The following is a 19,965-nucleotide window of genomic DNA, read 5'->3' on the forward strand; positions in this document are numbered from 1 at the left end:
GCAGCACCAGGAAAAACTGGTGTAACCTAGCAAACTGGTGAGAGAAGTAGTGTCTAGGGTCATTTATTTTTTATTTCGCCCAAACCAGAAATACAGTCTTAAATGTACATTATTATATAAAGGACAATGGGTAATAAAGCTGATGTGGGTCTCAGCACAGATCACTACAGACTTAGCCCATTTCTACTTCATATTCTGATACAGGCTCTGTGACGTCACACACAAACACGTAGTAGCGGCGTGGGAACGCTGGTCGGGGCGTGGCCATACCGTGAGTCGGGTGGGCGTGGCGGTGCCTCGGAGGGGCGGGGCAGATGGTTGCTGGATGTTCTACCAACAACAGCCTCGTTCTCGCGAGGTTTGGAGTTTTGGCGAGAGTTTGTGGAAGATGGCGCCTGTTGTGACAGGGTAAGTCTGGGAGTCAGGGCGGCTGTGAGGGGGAGCCAGGAGGGTGGCGGTGAGCTGTGGGAGGGTGAGAGACGTGGGGACTGGGCGCGGGTGGAGGGATGAGGCTCCGGTCCCGGGAACGGAGGCCGCCGTAGTTTGCGGCTGGTGTCGGTCACTACTTGCGGCTGTCTCGGAGCTCTCCGCTGTCTGTGTGCGGGGAAAGCGCCGTGTCCGAGTCTTTGTTACACTGTCTGTGTGTGGGAGCTGTTCTCCACAGTGCTGCGCTTCTCCTATATGTGTGTAGCTGTGTGTGGGAGCTGTTCTCCACAGTACTGCGCTTCTCCTATATGTGTGTAGCTGTGTGTGCACCCATGTGCCGTACACATCCCTGTATCATGCCCAGTAATCCTCCCAGGAGCACTGTAACCCTTACACTACTTCTCCTATGGCTGATAGTACTATTCCCTACCAGTGGCTTACATGTTCTCCCCTCATATAACCCACAGACCCTGTGTGATTCTGCCACATGTACACACTGTACACTAATCATGTCCATCTCCAACCCCCTGTTGTGTGGTACCCAGTGTAGCCCTCCCCTTCCATTGTGACGTCCCAGGTAAGCCCCCCCCTCCTTCCTTGTGGGACGTCCCAGGTAACCCCCCTCCTTCCCTGTGGGACATCCCAGGTAACCCCCCTCCTTCCTTGTGGGACGTCCCAGGTAACCCCCCTCCTTCCTTGTGGGACGTCCCAGGTAAACCCCCTTCCCTTCCTTGTGGGACGTCCCAGGTAAACCCCCTTCCCTTCCTTGTGGGACGTCCCAGGTAAACCCCCTCCCCTTCCTTGTGGGACGTCCCAGGTAAACCCCCTCCCCTTCCTTGTGGGACGTCCCAGGTAAACCCCCTCCCCTTCCTTGTGGGACGTCCCAGGTAAACCCCCTCCCCTTCCTTGTGGGACGTCCCAGGTAAACCCCCTCCCCTTCCTTGTGGGACGTCCCAGGTAAACCCCCCCCCCCCTTCCTTGTGGGACGTCCCAGGTAAACCCCCCCCCCTTCCTTGTGGGACGTCCCAGGTAAACCCCCCCCCCCCCTTCCTTGTGGGACGTCCCAGGTAAACCCCCCCCCTTCCTTGTGGGACGTCCCAGGTAAACCCCCCCCCTTCCTTGTGGGACGTCCCAGGTAAACCCCCCCTTCCTTGTGGGATGTCCCAGGTAAACCCCCCCTTCCTTGTGGGACGTCCCAGGTAAACACCCCCCCCCCTTCCTTGTGGGACATCCCAGGTAACCCCCCCCCCCTCCTTGTGGGTCGTCCCAAGTAAACCCCCACCCTCCTTGTGGGTCATCCCAAGTAAACCCCCCCCCCCTCCTAGTGGAATGTCCCAGGTAAACCCCCCCCAGTGGAATGTCCCAGGTAAATCCCCCCCCCAGTGGAACATCCCAGATAAACCCCCCACCCCCCATTGTGGGGCATCCCAGGTAAGCACCTGACCCCGCTTGTGGGACGTCCCATGTAAACCCCCCTTGTGGGACGTCCCAGGTACACCCCCCCCATTGTGGGATGTCCCAGGTAACCCTCCCCCCCCTCTTGTGGGATATCCCAGGTAATTTCCCCCCCTCCCCCAAGGGGTGTCTCGGGTAAACACCCCCTGCCCCTCGTGGGGCGTCTCGGGTAAACACCCCCTGCCCCTCGTGGGACGTCTCGGGTAAACACCCCCTGCCCCTCGTGGGACGTCTCGGGTAAACACCCCCTGCCCCTCGTGGGCCGTCTCGGGTTAACACCCCCACCACCCCCCCCCCCCCGTGGGATGTCTCGGGTAAACACCCCCACCACCCCCCCTCGTGGGACGTCTCGGGTAAACACCCCCACCACCCCCCCTCGTGGGACGTCTCGGGTACCTCGTGGGACGTCTCGGGTAAACACCCCCACCACCCCCCCTCGTGGGACGTCTCGGGTAAACACCCCCACCACCCCCCCTCGTGGGACGTCTCGGGTAAACACCCCCACCACCCCCCCTCGTGGGACGTCTCGGGTAAACACCACCCCCTCTTGTGGGATGTCCCAGGCAATAGCAACCCCCCCCCCCCCCCACACCCTCGTGAAGTCCCAGACAATAGCTAAATATCTCCCCACCCTCTCATGACGTCCCTGCAAATAACCCCCGCCTCGTGACCTCCCAGGTAATAGGTCCCCAGCGTGATGTCCCAGGTAAACCCCCCCGGGCCCCTCGTTCAATGTCCCAGGCAATAGCAAATCCCCTCCCCACCCTCTTGTGACGTCCCAGGTAATAGATCCCCCCATCCTGTGTGACGTCCCGGGTTAACCCTAACCTCTCCACTCTCACGTGACATCCTAGTTAATAGCCCTAACCAACCACGCCACCCCCGCGTGACGTCCTAGGTAACACCCCCCTCCAGTGTGTGACGATCCTGCGTAAACTCCTCCCTCTGTCATTATGTAATATCTCATGTAAACACCACTGCGTGTTGTATGGTGTCCTGTGTAAACCCCTCCTCTCCCTTTTTTTTTTTTTTTTTGTGTATCTTTTAATACTTTCCTTCTCATTGTGACGTCCCATTTAAGGACTCCACCCCTGCCCTCCCGTTGTGACGTCCTGCTTAAGGTACTCCACTTATAGTCCCCTTCTTTCATTGTGTGGCACCCCATGTACTACCCCCCCTTTCGTTTAGTGGCGCTTCACGTATTGGCACCCTCATAACGCCCACACCACAATCTTTGAGTGGCGTCCACGTAATACCCACCCCACTTCTTTCATTGATTAGCGCCCTGAGTATTGCTGCCTCCCTTTCATTGAGTGACGTGCCATATCCTCTACTCTTTGCTTGTAGTCCTGTTTAATTCACTGTTTCGTTGTGACATCCTGTGTAAATTCAAAAAAATAAAAATTCCCCTCTCAATTTAGCATACCCATTTGTCTAAGGCCATGTGTAAATTATTCCTCCATTCATGTAGCAAGTTCCCTTTATTGGAGATCATTTGTAATGATTGTCATAATCAGCGCAGTTCTTTGCTAAGATTGCTGAATGATCTCACTTGTATACGGTGTAAGCGTGCGCTAAAGAACCTAATTGCACAGATTCAGTCATTTAGGGGTGTGGCTGATTGATCTAATTTCTATGTAAATGTACACTGGACTTTTTCCAGGTCAAATGATGACCTCACATATGCTAATTAGTCATCTTTACTAATTCGCTAATTAGATTTACTGTTCTGCTATATCAGATCTGACCAGATTTTTTTCAATTTGAAATATTCTGTCGTAACTCACAGTCTAGTGGCTGGCCTAGTTGTCCTGAAGTTACTAATATTCATGCCCAGTCATTAGGATGGATTTATATGATTGCGAATGCTTGTGTTATTGCAAATCATTTAATCAAAATCTAATTTAGACTGTAAGCTCCAATGGGGCAGGGACTGATGCGAATGACAAATGTTCTCTGTACAACACCCCGGAATTGGTGGCGCTATATAAAAAGTGATGATGATTCTCAATTAAAATGCTGTTATGAGATACTGTATTGTATGATTTTGTTTGAGGGCGCTCCTATGTGGGTTGATTGTTATTACAATTCTAACGAGAGCAGCTGTGTAATGAGTGATCCACGCTCCAAAGTTATACAGTTATATATTGTTTCCCTAGATAACTATATTTGTTATAAGTACTAAATGTCCTCTACAAGATCAAATGTAAATCAGTGGTCACAATGCAATTATATTAAAGTGTGTGTGTGTGTGTCTATATATATATATATATATATATATATATATATATATATATATATATATATATTGTATATTATTATTCATACACATGTACAATGTCCTTAAAAATAATTCAATAGTTGATCTAATGTTTTGTCATAACTGTATATTGATATCCCATTCAAACTTGCAGTTCTATTGTTTTATTGGCTACACTAGATACATTTTTGGTGTGTTAACATGCCTCATCCAAGTTGTTTACATTCGGTATTTAATATGTCATTTGTGTGTTAAATTTTAACAGGCAGCTTCCGGAATGCTTTTTTACAATACATTATGTAAATTTCAGTATTTCCCTAGAAAATATGCACAAATTTAATAGAATTTCCCATTTTGTTTCCTTATGTTGGCTTATTTTTTTATTTTACGTTTGGAAGATGCTAGCGTTTTTTTGTGGTATCTCTGATGTTGTGATTAGTCTGTGACAAAAAGCTCCACAGACAGTTGTTGCATAATAGCGCTATTCACCAGAATAATCATCCTTCCTTTTAATTTTTTTGTTTAAATCTAGTACATTTCAGGTGGTACACTTGTGCTTTTAAAGCAGGGCAAAAGGCCCATATGGCGCAGATTTATTTACCTCAGTATAGTGTAGTAGTTATTGACCCAACAATTGTATTTCTTTACATGTACTCTAACCTTACAAATTTATATTACACTTTTGTCACACATAGTGGGGTTTATAATTCCATTTATGTGGTCTCAAAACTGTTATGATCATTTTATTTTTGGGTGGGGGGGGCATCTTGATATTTTTTTGAACATGTCTATAAGTGTGTTTGGCAGATGGCGGCTACCTACCTCTGTGTGTGGTTATCAGTTCACCCCCACGGGATCTGAGTGCTGAATGGCCAAATTGGGAACATCCTGTTGTTGGTACTTTAGGCTGTGTGTGGCTGCATTCATGTGACCCCGTAGTGTGATATGCAGGTTTTAGAGGAGCAGTCTGTTGCAAGTGGCCATTGGTATATATTTTTGGGTTTATTCAAGGTACGCTTGAAAATTGTTTCTCTCTATACTATTGGAAATGTCACCAATGTTTATCAGGCAGATTCAGTGCTGATAGATGGGGTAAAATTCATATTACACTAGTACTTCCAGATTTTGATTGTCTTATACTATGTAGTTCTTCGTATACAATTTCCATATGTTATAAAGTGTAATATTTAACAAGGGGTCCCGTAAATGGAATTATGTTTGTCGCCTTGTATGTAAAGCATATCATGTTAGAGAATGTGTGCACCATAATATCAGAAATTTCATAGAATTATGAAGATTATAAAGCAAAGTATTTCCTTTTCAACCAGGATGTTTTCTCCTGGGGCATATAAAGGTATGTTGCCTATTGTTATACCACTATTTATTGTTTTTTACAGATTCCATTATCCAGCACATTTGTGTATTTGTCAGTTACTATCCTTGTACATAAGACATGTTCACACTCTTGTCCTAAGCGTGCAGTTTTGCTCTCAAATATCATATACATTTTCTTGTTGCCAAGACTCCACTTTGTGTTCAATAAGATTACAGTGCTGTAAGAGTGTATTGAAGAGCACTTGAAAAGGCAGCATATCATAAGCTTCGTGAATTACATTTACTTGTACATTCTGCCTGGACTAAACAATCTGTCTGTACTGTTTATTTGCACCAATTGAAATGCACAGAAAATGAATGGGGAGTAAATTTCCTAGGATGGAAAATGAAAGCATGTTGCCATTCATAGGTTTCCAGTCATAGGTGTGAAATTCCTTAGCGATTTGTAAACTGGTTAAAAAAAAGTTATGTCTGAGGTTGGTAGAATTTGCTGAAAACTCTTTCGTCAGAGTTTGTTTTATGAGAGATAAACTTGCACTGTGTAGTATCTATATAGCATCAGTTGGTAGTTGTGTTATAATGCAGTGTAGACTAGACTGCTAACATACATATGTCACAAATAATACATACAGCAGACTCTAAAGCCCATGATTCACAATACTGATAACCAAATTTTTGTAGAATTTATTAAATTTCGTTCGGATGTTAGAAAGCACATGATTAGATTATAGGTATCAGATTTCATGAATTTTGTTATCAATCTTTTATTTGCTCACAAAGAAAGAAACTGGAATTTAGAAATGATTTAGTGTCTATACTTTGTGTAACCTTTTGTCACAATGACACTGTGTATTGCAAACATCATCCATGTAATTTACCTCTGGTTTGACAACAGTCACGCAAGTCTCTATGGATCATGTGGTTTGTTTGAGCAATTTGGATTTGTCGTAAATTTCTTTGTGTTGAAGGTGCTGTTGGTTTTGTTTTTAACAAGCTATGAAAACGTGTACGTGATTTGATTCACATTGTTAGTACAAGCTGTTACAAAAGTGTGTCTGTAGCACATATACTGGCAAGAAATGGAGTTGAAGTCTCACCAGCAGGATTTATTTCTAACTATAAGAAATAGGATGGTCCTGTCCAGTGTACCTCTGTTGTGTGTGTGTGTCCAATTCTACCATCGAGTGACCCGCACTGCATATTTTGACATGTGTGAAAAAAACATTGCAGGGCATAATTTTAGGATTTACTCGTCCTTTAGGCTTTTTGATGTGAGAAATAGTTGCTAAATAAACAATAGCTTGCAGCTGACAGCATAGCAGTTATAAACATCTTAAGCTCTGGCAGAGTATGTGAACTGTCAATAAAACATTTTTTAAATATTAAAACATACTTTTTTTTATATTAAATTGGTTTATATTTTACATTTAGTAAAGTACTACCACCCATATATTTTTCTCTTATTCACGTTTTGTAAGGTTATTGCTTTTAAGAAATAAGTGGGAAAACAGAGACCATTGTATGCTTAGTGAACTTGGTTATTTTGTAAGGTTTGAGCTGCCAGCTACTGTTTACTATCATAGTGAAGGCATGTTCCACCTATCAGGATTCTTAGATATGAGATGATCAATAGAGTTGTTCTGCTGTGACAACCTGCTCAGTTCCCACAGTAGCTCCTCGTGGCTCTTAGTTTTGGTAGATACTGTGTGTGTTTTAGTATAGAACAAACAAGACAAAAAAAAAAATCAGTAGTGTTCACGTTACAGAAGTATATAACTTTTACATTAATCTTATCAAGAACAATATTGCATTCTATTAATGACATATATATAAAGAGCAACATTTTTGATGCAACTGCAGGGAATGCAATAACCAAAATCATAACTTTTTTTTATTAACTTGTGTAATTTTAATAGCGTTTACATGTTTCATTTTGCGAACTTTGCCCTGGAATACTACAATATCTGGCTCAAACCGTGTAGTGTTGTACTTTATAGTGTTGCCTAGTGTGCCGCAGAATTTTTAAGCAAAAAATTAGTGATTGCTTCCCAGGTGGTGTAGAAACTGCAGCGCTACTCATCAGCTATTTATAGTGTTCTCGCTGTGTGTAAGGGTAGCGTTGTGTCTCTTCCATGTATGAATGGCATTTGTGTAGCGCGATATGTTGTTTTTTATTTTATAAATGTCACACTAATATGCACAGTTATCTCGGAAAATTTCAGTAGCCACACTAGTTATGGCGTTGTCCCTGGTCTTGCTGCCTGGTAAAGTGCCAGGTTTTTAATGTCCATGAATCATGGCATATGTCAGCCAGGAAGTTGTTTTGGCTGCCACACCTGTGATTCATTCTGGTTTGACTTCAGAGCTGCTATCAGTTATGGCACAATTAAATGGGTTTTGCTGTTTTTCAAAAAAATATATTGCAAGTTCTTTCCTTTGATTAAAATATGGGTAATACTCTTGTTTATTATGTACTGTCAATAAATGTGTAATTATTGGTTTCATTTTGTACCCTGTATGTGTGTTTGTTTGCTAAATGCTTTGCTATTTTATTGCAAAGTCAGTGGCATCTGCGCTCTAGACAGTAGGGTACTTTTACTAGAGAAACTAAGAGGAGCATAACGATAAAAATAATCAAATGCATGTAATCTAAAATAAGTTTGATTTAATATGTTGTATAAGTATCACTGCATTGTCCATATGCAACTCTTTTACATCATTGAAGAAAAATCAGGTACTTCTAGAGACTGCCCTGACGTATAAAGAGGGAATCCACCAATCCCAATATATGAAAAACAAATACAAAATTATACGTACACAGGCGCTCATGGATATCCACCAAAACAGGATTATGGAATTCTAATTACAATCATGCACAAGACCAGTATATATGAAATATAAATGAATAAAAAAAACTGATATAGCGTAGTATGTTTGTATAAATGGAATAAACTACACCATATAGATAACAAAGTACCCAGAAAGATGGTGAAGAAATATGACACGTGGTTGAAGAGTGTTTCTAAGTGTGTGATAGTATCTTCCATCCTATATGCTTACAAGATGAAATATTGAATACTTGTGTTGCATTAGTTCAATAAATGATGCTCCTCCTTCATTATACACTTTTCTGGAAATCTCATTCTCATCAGAGTATAAGCGCTACAGAATTTGCTGGCACTATATAAATAAATGTTGATGATGAGTATATGTGAAGAAAGGAAATATCTAGTCTATTACCACTTTAATCCAAAGTAAAATTTCACAAATTAAAAACATTAATGAATGAAATCCTTAAAAAATGAGTATAATGCCTGTACCAGAAGTCCAGATTTCACTAGCATGTAAGGTAAACATCCAAGATGGAACTGTAGTATTTCCTTATTCGTGGTGCCGACTGCAACTCGGGCATATAAAATACTGCCAGCAGTATTTTATATACCCGAGTTCCAGACGGCATTGTGTTGTATTTCCTTTCTTCACATATACTCTGATGAGAATGAGATTTCCAGAAAAGTGTATAATGAAGGAGGAGTATCATTTATTGACCTAATACAACGCAAGTATTCAAGATTTTATCTTGTAAGCATATAGGATGGAAGATACTATCACATACTTATGACATGTGGTTTCTATTTCTTCACTCTCTTTCTGGGTACTTTGTTATCTACATGGTGTAGTTTATTCCATTTATACAAACATACTTCACTATATCAGTTTTTTATTCATTTATATTTAATATATACTGGTCTTGTGCACGATTGTAAGAAGAATTCCATTATCCTGTTTTGGTGGATATCCATGAGCGCCTGTGTACGTATAATTTTGCATTTCTTTTACATCATTGTTGATCTCCGTCATCTGCTCTGTATATGAGGTTTTTCAATCTTGAAGTGCCACAGACATCCTTCATTCTGTCTGCTAAATTCTAAGATGTGTATAGGCGGATGAGAATTGTTTTGTTATTTTGTGGCACATTCATAACAACAAAGTTACATCCAAAAGTCTGTATAATGTATCTACTGAAAGCTATCAGTATGGACGCTTAATCTTCAGTTAAGCAGTGAGTAAAGCAACATTGTTTTTGCTGTTGTTTTTGTTTTAAACTTTGTATTGTCAAGTTACACACACTGCCACTATATCATGTTCTAAAGCCAATTTGAAGGCATAAATTGTAAAGCGCTACGGAATTTGCTGGCGCTATATAAATAAATGTTGATGATGATGATAAATCCATACATATGATGGTGATGAACTGTATTATATAAATTTTAGGCCAATCCACATGAGCAGTTAAAACAATACATTTAATCAAAGGAAGAGATCCCTAACAACAATGGCATATCAGCAGGCGTTTAAGCAAGTGTAACAAGCTATAACAAATAAATCTGGCGACAAAGCAGGAAGGAGCTGGGGCCCCCAGATGAAGGCTTGGACGGCCACATACAGCCCTAGGTCTGCCTGTTGACCATCACTGGTCTATACTACCCACATGGACAGAAATTATATACAAGGCTCGAAGGAGAACCTGCTCATTTGCTAGTGCCATTAAATATTTTTGTTTAAATGCAGCTGTCATGATGATAATTTGAATTGCGCTGTATATAGAGAGCGGAAGCACATTTTTAGGATCAAATAAATGCATGACTCTTGTTAACTGAACAAACAAATAGTTACGTTATACTATAATACAAACTGCTATGAACAGGGAAGATTAATGTGTAATGGACATGAACAACATTTTCTTCAGGTTTTGTTCTTCTTACCAGTGTGTATAATTTACATATATAATAAAATCCCCAATAAATTACAGTACAGGTGATTTTGTTTAGGCAAAATCCAATTTCCTTAAGCTGGGTACACACTACACAGTTTTCATCCAATAATCGGCTAAATCAGCCGACATACGACCGCTCGTTCAAAAGTCGGGTCAGTGTGCGCAGTGACACGATGGTCGAAAGTCTGCCCAAATGGACGATTATCGCCTCATTTGGTTGGTCGTACCGTTTAATATTTTCGTTCAAATCTCGTTTCCGTTGTGTAATGTGTATAAACTTCCAACCGATCCACAACAGTGAGTATGAAATTACAGTCATTGCTCACGACAACATGGCTGTAAAAAGTTGCTAAAGGGACGTCCGCTCTTCCCTTTATTGTCCTAAACAAGGCTAGTGTGTATGCAGTCCACGGACCGAGCGATCGGAACATCGATCGCATGTAAAATCGCTCGGCATAAAAAGTTGGTTGAAATTTCTGTAGTGTGTACCCAGCTTTACAAAATGTTATTTTAGTAATGTGCCTTTAACTGGTGAAGTGTTATCTCAAACTAATCCCTTACACAATGATAATTTAAATATTGGAACCAAACTTTAAATGTGATAGTCTCTTCATTAAATGCCAACTGTTTGTTTCTCCGTTTCACTTCTAGTGTTGAAAGTTAAAACTTTTTTTCTGCTTTTGTGTTAGGAAAAATGTATTCATTTGCGTTATCAGTGATGCTGTAAATGTGGTTGGTTTCAGTGCATGTGGGGAATTTTGTGTCTTAATATATTATGCTTCGGGCATGGCATATCATGCATATATAATCTTGTCGTTGCCACAAACTGCATGATCTCTTCATGTGGTGTTTTACACACGATTCTATAAACACTGCCAGACAGACTGTTTATAGATGTAAACAATTGATTCAAATTTGACCTTTTAGCCAGGGATTCCACCAGAGATCTTAACATTCTTTAACTTTTTGTTTTCATTGTGTGGGTTTATTTGAATGGAAATCTTTCTGGGCTTTGCAGCTACTGGGCTGCAAAACATAAATCACAATTTGGTCCTATGTGGATGATATCTTTTAACACCATTCATTCAAAATGTTTATCTCCTATACTGCTGGTTAGTGTCCTGTGCCGTTAAACTGCCCATACATGTCGTAATCTGATCATCCAATCCAAGGATTTGCCAAATGTGGGTAACCATCTATCCAGTATGATCAGATGTAGATGGCCAAATCAGTCTATAATACCATTGGATTAGATGTAACATTTTTATCTCAAAGTAATGACGTGGATGTGAAGTGTGTGTAATGATCCACAACTGTCTGTATTGTGCATGTACTGAAAACAAAATGCTGTGTCAGCACAAAAATTGTAATGTGTATCAAGCAAGCGTTCACATTTTGACTTTATAATCTGATCATTTTAAGTTCGCTAATTTTAAATCTTATTGCAAAGTGTCTCATTTATGTTAATGTGATTAGACTGAGATTTGATAGTTCACTCAGCAACCAAAGTAAAAATGTTGCATGTGCACTTAAAGGCAGCTAAGTTGCTGCTCTTGGGTCATGGCAATTTATGGATGTTAGTGTGTGGTGCTAGAAAGTCATATTGCTGTAAGTGGTGGAAGATGACAGGAATGGAGATATTCTAATATAAGTGCTGTATATGAAAACTCAACCCTGTTATTTCACAACTCTATGGAAGTGCCCAGGATCTGTAATGCATAGCAATTTATCAATGTTTTCTTTAATCTTCTAAACTGTGCTACAAAGTAGTTTGTAACTCCCCTCCCCCAAAAACTAAACTGCACCCCTTTGTTTTTGATTCCTGTCGCTGTACCAGACCTCTAATAAGACATTTTTGGTATCACTGTACACTTTTTTCAGTTTGCATGTAAGTGGGGAATAAGATTGAAAAATGCATTGTCACTATCATGGCAACTTTTAAAATACAAAGATTTTTCATTTACCGGTATTTATAATATACTATTAAAAAGTGCTGTATCCCAAAAACAAAAAGTTTAACCTTGATTGACAAAGAAATGAGTATTCTTCCTTAAAAAAAACCACAAAAAAACCCCCACCCAAGTATCCCAAAAAATTCTAATTAGTTAGGTTATTGGGGTACATACCACCTCTGGATCTAATGGGGTTAATAGTTGAATTTAGAAAGGTGAAGCAATGTATATTAAGCAATGAACTTCAGGGCTTCTACACATCACCCTTTACAAAACAACATATTACCCCCCTCCTTTCTTCTCTTTTCCTGCTATTTTAGCCTCCAGCTCCACAAAGCTGGGATGTATTTCAGCCTTCTGTTCCCCTAGGGGCTTATTACATACTTTTAATGAACTAGCTCATCCACTGGTCCTAAAATATATGTATACTTTCCCCCCTTCATATAAAGGAAGCCATATGTGTTTGGCATGTTGTTGGAGAAGTGGAATATCAACATTTGGAGTCTAGTCAAGTCTTTCCTATTCTAATTATCATGTGATTTTGGGACTAGAGTTGGGAAGCTGAATACAGACATCATTTCCAAAAAATGTGACTGCTTCATACCTCTCTCTTCTAAACTTGTTTGTTATATTTTTAACAGTTTCAACGATGACGTTCATTTAAATGTAACAAACTCCAAACATATAAATTCATTTTAAAACCATGACTTCTTGCGGGCTTTACTGTACTATGTGTAATGAGAGTAAAGACAGTTATGTGGTGAAAAAACTGTCTCAATTGCTTACGTTTTGTTTAACAGTTTTTATAAAGTAGGCAAAGTGTCTGCTTCAGAGACGCAATCTAAACAGGCATAATAAGTGATGGTGACTGTTTCCCTATAGGACTGAAACACACAGGGGATGTGTGACTGCAGTATTACCTGAGAATTCTAGAACCTGGAAATTCTAAGACTGGGAATTTATTCTAATTCGACTCGACCGATGCGGTGATGCAGGGCAGGAGATGTGTTGAGCACTATTGGCATAATATGTTGGACTTTGGTGTAGTTTGTTGTCTCGTGCTGGTATACTTTTGTTATGTAACTGTTATTTTTCAGCATGATATAATGTGTTGAGTAATGTTGGTATATTGGTTGCTTCTTGTTTAGTGTGTTCATATTAACATGCTTGTCAAGCACACCAGCCATTTAACACTTACTATAGACCGAATAGTGAGGGAGGGTAATGGGTTCGCAAGCTAAGATATGTCAAGTGACGTAACTGAACATTTTTAAAGGAATAAATTAATCATTGCTATTTGACTTCTACCAATAGCCTTTTGTTTGATAGCTTCCTTTGTGGTTTTTGAGTGTTCACATTTGTAATAAATGGAGTCAGACTATATTTGATCACACTTTAAAGCAACAAGAATGGAACAACAGTGCAAGCCTGAACATTGACTTTTAACTTGCTGTCTACAGTATATACTTATATTATAGTATGTCCTTTTAAATAGAGCAATGTTTAATAGTAAAACAATAAAGAAAATTTTCCCTGGTAATGCGGACACAAACTGATCCATGTGGTGAACATAGCCGATAAAACAATAGCTTTCTTATGCATGGCCTAAGGATTGACGCAGTCTGCCTACTAGAAGCCTTGTTCGATCTTAACACCTTAAGGGGGAGCTTTAATTAGCCGCGACGTTTAATGTTAGTACGTCTATGGGGTGCAAGCAAAAATCAGCAGAGGTTTTGCACATAAAATACGTGCGAGATGTCTCAGTTTCCGTTCTGGAGACACGTTTCACGTATTTCCCCCCTTAAGAATATTCTATTATCGGACTCCTGTATTTCATTTACATACTAGAGCCACTAACATGAAGTGATAAATATAACCTGTAAAGTATGAATATATTGTCAATTGAGGAACAAATGGCACACATTATTGTGTTGTTTACTGTTGCATCAGAACATGCTTGTGTATGGGGGGACAGGTGCATTTTAGGCGTATGACTATGAAGAATGCTTGACTACTTTAACAATAAAGATTGAAGGTGAAAGGGGTAGACCAGATGGTCTCTCTTCAGGCATCTGTTGTGTTGTCTAAATAGGCAGTGTTTGTGAAGTTTCTCTTGTAGCACTATTTTAGTAGTTTTTGCTCTTTGCTAGCCTGTACAAGAAGCAGATACATGCAGAATTATGGCATCCTGTTTAACAATTGTACATTGTACTGGAAAATTGGTAGTACAATCCTTTGTGTGAGTACATAAGAAGCACTCTTCTCTCTGGACATTTTTAAGTGTCTATTCAAAAGTTGCATTTTTCCAAGTGGACAATTTAAATGTCCATAAAGTTGAATCTGTTAATATCCTGTGGCGTCACAAGTACAAGTTCAGTGTCTCCCTTGATAAGCTACGGCTGTGTGAAATCTTATTGGTTCTTACATATAGACAGAGTACATTTTTAAGGCAGAAAAATTGTATTAGCCCATATGTTGTATTGAATGTTTGTAGAAAATGAAAAGTGAATGTAATTGTGTATGTTCACGTTAATTGGAACATAAATGTATTTTTTGTCTTAGTTGTCGTTACATTGCTTTCTCAATCTGATTAAATGTGATGCATCACTGAAATAGTTTTTTTTTACAACAAATATGAATGTTTGATTTATTTGCAGTGCAACCTGCAGGTGGCGCTATGTGTGCTTCTTTCTGTTTGTAGACCTAGTTTACTGGTTGCAGAATTGCTCCATAGGCAGTGTAAAGCTGGGTAAACACCACACAAAATTTCTTGCAATGAGATATCTGTAACAATTTTACCAACGATTGAAAATCCTGATGAGCATGCTGATTCATGTGTACACACCTACAAGATTTACCTTCAGATCTGTCTGCTTCATCTGTCATAACCGTCTACTGAAAAGTTCATGACTCTGTAAACTCTATAGAGATCTCCCTACACTGCCGGTCCTGAGTGCATACACACTGCAGAATTAGAACAACATCGTTCCATGGTTTATAGTGATTTTTAGGAAGTTTATAAAATCAAATGATACAATGTGCTTTGGAACGATAGAACATGACCTAACAGACGTTTATCGTGTAATCAACTGGATAATTGGGTGAAGAATCTGCAGTGTGTACCTAGTTTTAGCAAGCAGCAGCCTTACACAGGAACTTTTGTTTGTGATAGGATTATGCCACTGTCAGTCAAATTATAATTTATATATGGTTATCTGACCAATAAGGAATTTCAGAATTAAATATACAGCAATTATTGACCTCTTAGTGGCAGAAGATATCAGCTGACCATAAACCTATAACATGTATATTTTACACCTCCTCCAGTAGGTCTGATATCACCCATTTTTATAGATGCTAATAGTTACCAGTAAATAAATATATATATTTTTTATAGTATTATCATCTTTTACGAAGGAGCAATTTCTATTGCATTCAGGTCAAAACCGTTTTTTTTATCAACATTAACGTTGATTGTGATCCTCAGGGCCACCAATAGATGTCACAGAATGGGTCTCTTAATTTTTATATGCATTTATGTTGGTGACCAGATCAAGTTGGCTTGGCTATATAAATTGCCAGCTATAGACACACACATGACAGTGATGCTGGTGGCTGACTCGCCATAGAGAATGTAGAATGTTGGTTTATGAATCATTAAATGGGTTCTCCACTCATAACCTACAGTCAAGTCCATAAATATTGGGACATCGACACAATTCTCATATTTTGGGCTCTATACACCACCACAGTGGATTTGAAATGAAACTAACTTTAACTGCAGACTTTCAGCTTTAATTTGAGGGTATTTACATCCAAATCAGGTGACCGGTGTGGGAATTACAACGGTTTCTATATGTGCCTCCCTCTTTTTAAGGGACCAAAAGTAATGGGACAATCGACTCAAAAGCTATTTCATGGACATGTGCTTCTCTAAGCAGGCAGAGTTTGAGTGACCGCTTTGCAGATTTGCTATGCAGATTCCACAGTGGGGATTGATTCATACACAGGAACAGTGCCAGTAATGTTATAGTAACGCAGGTAAGGTCTTTTGGAAAGTGTGCACAATGAGAACAATACACAAGAGGAAAAAGATTAGGTGGAGAAAGGGGCAGAATTATAAACAAAAAAACTAAAATTAAAAAAGGTTACAATGGGTTTGCACCATGTGGCATGTAATGATTGTACAATGAAGATATATTTCTCACCATTTTTCCTCCTGTATATATTGACATCTCTATAGCGCCTCTCCTACAATACTTTTGCTAATGATTTATTCTACCATAGTGTTTATAACTTTGGGCGGTCTAGCATGGTGAAAGAGAAGCTGTGACCTAAACTTTTGCAAGTATGTGTGGAACCTAATTAGAAAGACTGTACCCAGGGCACAAAAAATGCCTTATCACACCTTGTGGAAGGAGCTTCAGCTGTCATGGAGGGGAGATGTAATATTTATTATATTAAAAGAGCCACAGTGGAAAGCCAGCTTAGTCTGAAAAATGTATTCTATCTTCATGCTATTTTCATTTTAGGGTTTGGTCATCCTTTAACACATTCATTGCCAAAAGGGTTGCTCTTCTATTAGGATGACATGTTCATTTACGTGGCTTAAGTTTCTGAATGGCTGTAAAAACACCACCCCCCCTTGTGGATTTATTGTTTGTTTTGCCTTCGCCACATCGAAAGAACGGATTTGTTTTAAATTGGTCTTACAGCAGGCAGACTAATAGGAAGACATGTTGTTACTTACATTTCATCAATTTTGGCTGACGGAAATGCAATAACTTTGTTCTTTGTTTTTGTTTTTTTTTTTTTATTCTCATTAGTGTTTCCACCCACAGAGAGAAACCATTTTGTGGTTGGGGTTTGTCCAGTGTAGCTTGAACTGCTTTTCAGTAGTGTAAAATAGCCTTTTAATCCTCTTTTGTAGTGGGACTCGTCTTTTTAATCCAGGGCTCAACAATTGTTTTAGAATTTGCTCCACCCTTCCTCCGTATTGCCATCCTGATATTCCCCCAAGCCCCCCATATATTTATACTGCCCCAACCACAGCCATCAATAACCCCTCCTTCCTGTACCAATTAATTATCATTCACCCCTGTGTTAATATTAACCCCCTCTCAGTAATCTGACATTCTATTGTTAATTTCTACCCTTCAGTGACGGGCTGCCCCTCCGTATAATACATCAGTTTCCCTCTGAGCACTTCCATGTCACTGTAGAACTTTAGTCCACTTGAAGAAAGAGAAACTGGAATTTGGCGCTCCAAAATGCTGTACTGTGTGCACAACACTCTGGAGCATCAATTGGATGTCGTCAGTATACAGAGCTCTCTGCTGCCATGTACATTAAGTGCAGCGTGATAAAGCAGCAGCCTAGTTTAGAAGCACCATTGCAGCCTACCACCGTGCTTCTGTCAAACCCTTATGTAATCAATTACTGTGGAGACCCTCAGATGACGTATCTGCTCTTTGTGTATTGCTATCTGGCTTTTGGAAAAGTGATGATACTTACAATTCCGTTGCATAGCTAAACACAACTAGCAAATAGACAATATTCATCTATATGCCCTTGTAAAACAAATATCATGGACATATTTGTCATTGCTCATATCTTGTTATCTTGCATGCACGATAACTGAGAGGGGGATGATATTACATGGTTGGTAAACTAGCAGTGACTTTGTAATTTTAAAGAAGCAGAGTAGAATTTTGCCCATTGACATGTATTGAAAGTATCTCAGAAAAAAACAGTCCTACATTAAATGCCAGTATTTGACATAGTATCAAGCATTCATATATCAAAGTGTTGTGGGAACCTGGAAATCCTATATAATCAGCACTTTTTTGTGATTCCTTCACCTCCCCTTCCTTTTAAAGAGTAGCTAAAATCTGTATTTGACATTGATATGCTCTTACTGAGCTGAGTGATATATGAAATAACTGAAGTGTGTATGTAATTATAAGAGATGCTCACTGACCCCCGTGAACTGGTTTTGGATCTGGATGAGCTTTGTGTTTTGGTTCTGGCAAAACCGCCCTTATGTGTTTTGGTTTGGTTTTTTAGAAAAAATCCTAAAATATGCTAAAATCACATCATTTTGCTCTTTTTTTTGTTCCTACATTATTATTAACCTCAATAACACTAATTTCAAGTCATTGCAGTCAATTTTAACCATCTCACAGGTCACAATATTATTTTCAGACACTTTCAGACAAGTACTGCAGCGACCTGGCTGGATGCTAAGCGACAAAGCAATGACACAAACACACAGCAGTTCCTAGCACATGTAGGACACATTGGCACACAGCAGTGGCAGAAAAGAAAAATGGTGCAAGATGGAATTGTCCTTGGGCTCGCCCTCCCTACCTCCCACCCACCGTTATGTTGGATCTTAAAAAGGAATCCAAAAATCGCGAGATCCGACGACGAAACAATGCCGTTTGCCTCATTTTCAAATCGGCTCGGTACTCTGATCTACTAAGTTTGGGTATGTTCGCTTCTCGGGGAACCGAGCCTGAGCATCTCTAGTAATTATGTCCTTCATAGTCTTTTTGCCTCTGAAACAGATTACAATGTTAGGGGGAGGTCATTCTCTAAGTAAACCAGCAGATGGTTACTGACAGCAAGGCAGACATGCTCTGTAACAATGCACTGTGTGGATTGATGAATTCATATACAGGGATGGGCCAGTGATGTCACAGCAGATGAAATTACTCTAGTCTCGACTTTTTAGTCAGATCCCATTATCATACTGTCCTAAATACGTGAAGGAATTGTAGCGGACTATAGACTGTACTCTGTCTGCATCTGCACTATCCTTCCCTTCCCCATTCCACCTCTCCAAGATTAAGGATGTGCAAGTACTCTAAGCAAAAAGGAGTACTCTACTTTAGTGACCATGGGCAGTGCAGATTTTTGAATTTTACTCTTAAGAACCTAATGAGCCCCATCGTCTCAAACACCAATTAGGCAGGACATATAAATCCAGACATAGCCCTACTACTTATTTCTCAAGCAGAGTGTATCTAACATAACTTTTCTGCAGAGACTTCATTTTTGGGAAACTTATGTATGCAGTTGATGTATATGCAGTCCTTTGTCTTTCTGGTTCCCGTCAGTGAGTCACCAAGTATGGTTTGTCAAACTGCTTAGTTCAATCTGCTGACAACCGTAAGACGACGTGCTGTTGGTGACTGGTTAAAGATGGGTACTGCATACACCTACCCCCCTAACGATAGAAAATCTGCAGGTAAGGTATGTTTACAGTGTATCTAGCAATAATTGATTATATATAACACAAGGATTATGTTTGTACATTTAACACCCCCTTCTGAAAAATCCCCCACAAGAGGGGCTTGTTCTTTTAAAGGTTGTAATAAATATTTGAAACAATTTTATTGGTACTTGTCCTTAACAGCCAGAAGGTGCACACTCGAATATATTCAAGCTTCAAACATGCTTGCTGTCTTTCTCATGTTTTCAATAACATACTGCAGGGTACATTTATGTAGTAGCAAAATATTGTATACTTTATTGGCTAACTTATATCATGCATTTTGCAAGCTTTATCTTTCTAGATAAACCAATATTTGTCATCCTTGAACATGCTATTGTGTTGTGACAGCTTCCTTGGCCATTGAAGGTAATTCTATACCATTCCAACTCCCAGATACAAGATTGATCATCCTTCTGATCCATCCTACTGGCTTACATGGCTCCACACTCTGTAAGTGTTTTTCTTAAAGGACAATGAATGC

The 19,965-nt window shown here is 39.9% G+C and overlaps 1 protein-coding gene across 2 annotated transcripts in view; it reads left to right on the forward strand.

Moving 5' to 3' along the window:
• Positions 1 to 333: 333 nt before the first annotated feature.
• The window catches only part of RBPJ (recombination signal binding protein for immunoglobulin kappa J region), a 70,240-nt gene continuing 50,608 nt past the window's right edge, over positions 334 to 19,965 (forward strand). The window contains exon 1 of one of the 2 annotated variants that reach the window (XM_075194756.1): positions 334 to 408. In XM_075194756.1, the coding sequence (XP_075050857.1) occupies positions 389 to 408 (20 nt within the window). In that variant the 5' untranslated portion in view covers positions 334 to 388. Of the gene's footprint in view, positions 409 to 19,884; positions 19,935 to 19,965 lie in introns of those variants that run through there. The other variant, XM_075194758.1, reaches the window with a different exon arrangement.

The sequence above is a fragment of the Mixophyes fleayi genome, chromosome 1, assembly GCF_038048845.1.
Source record: "Mixophyes fleayi isolate aMixFle1 chromosome 1, aMixFle1.hap1, whole genome shotgun sequence".
Lineage (NCBI taxonomy): Eukaryota > Metazoa > Chordata > Amphibia > Anura > Limnodynastidae > Mixophyes > Mixophyes fleayi.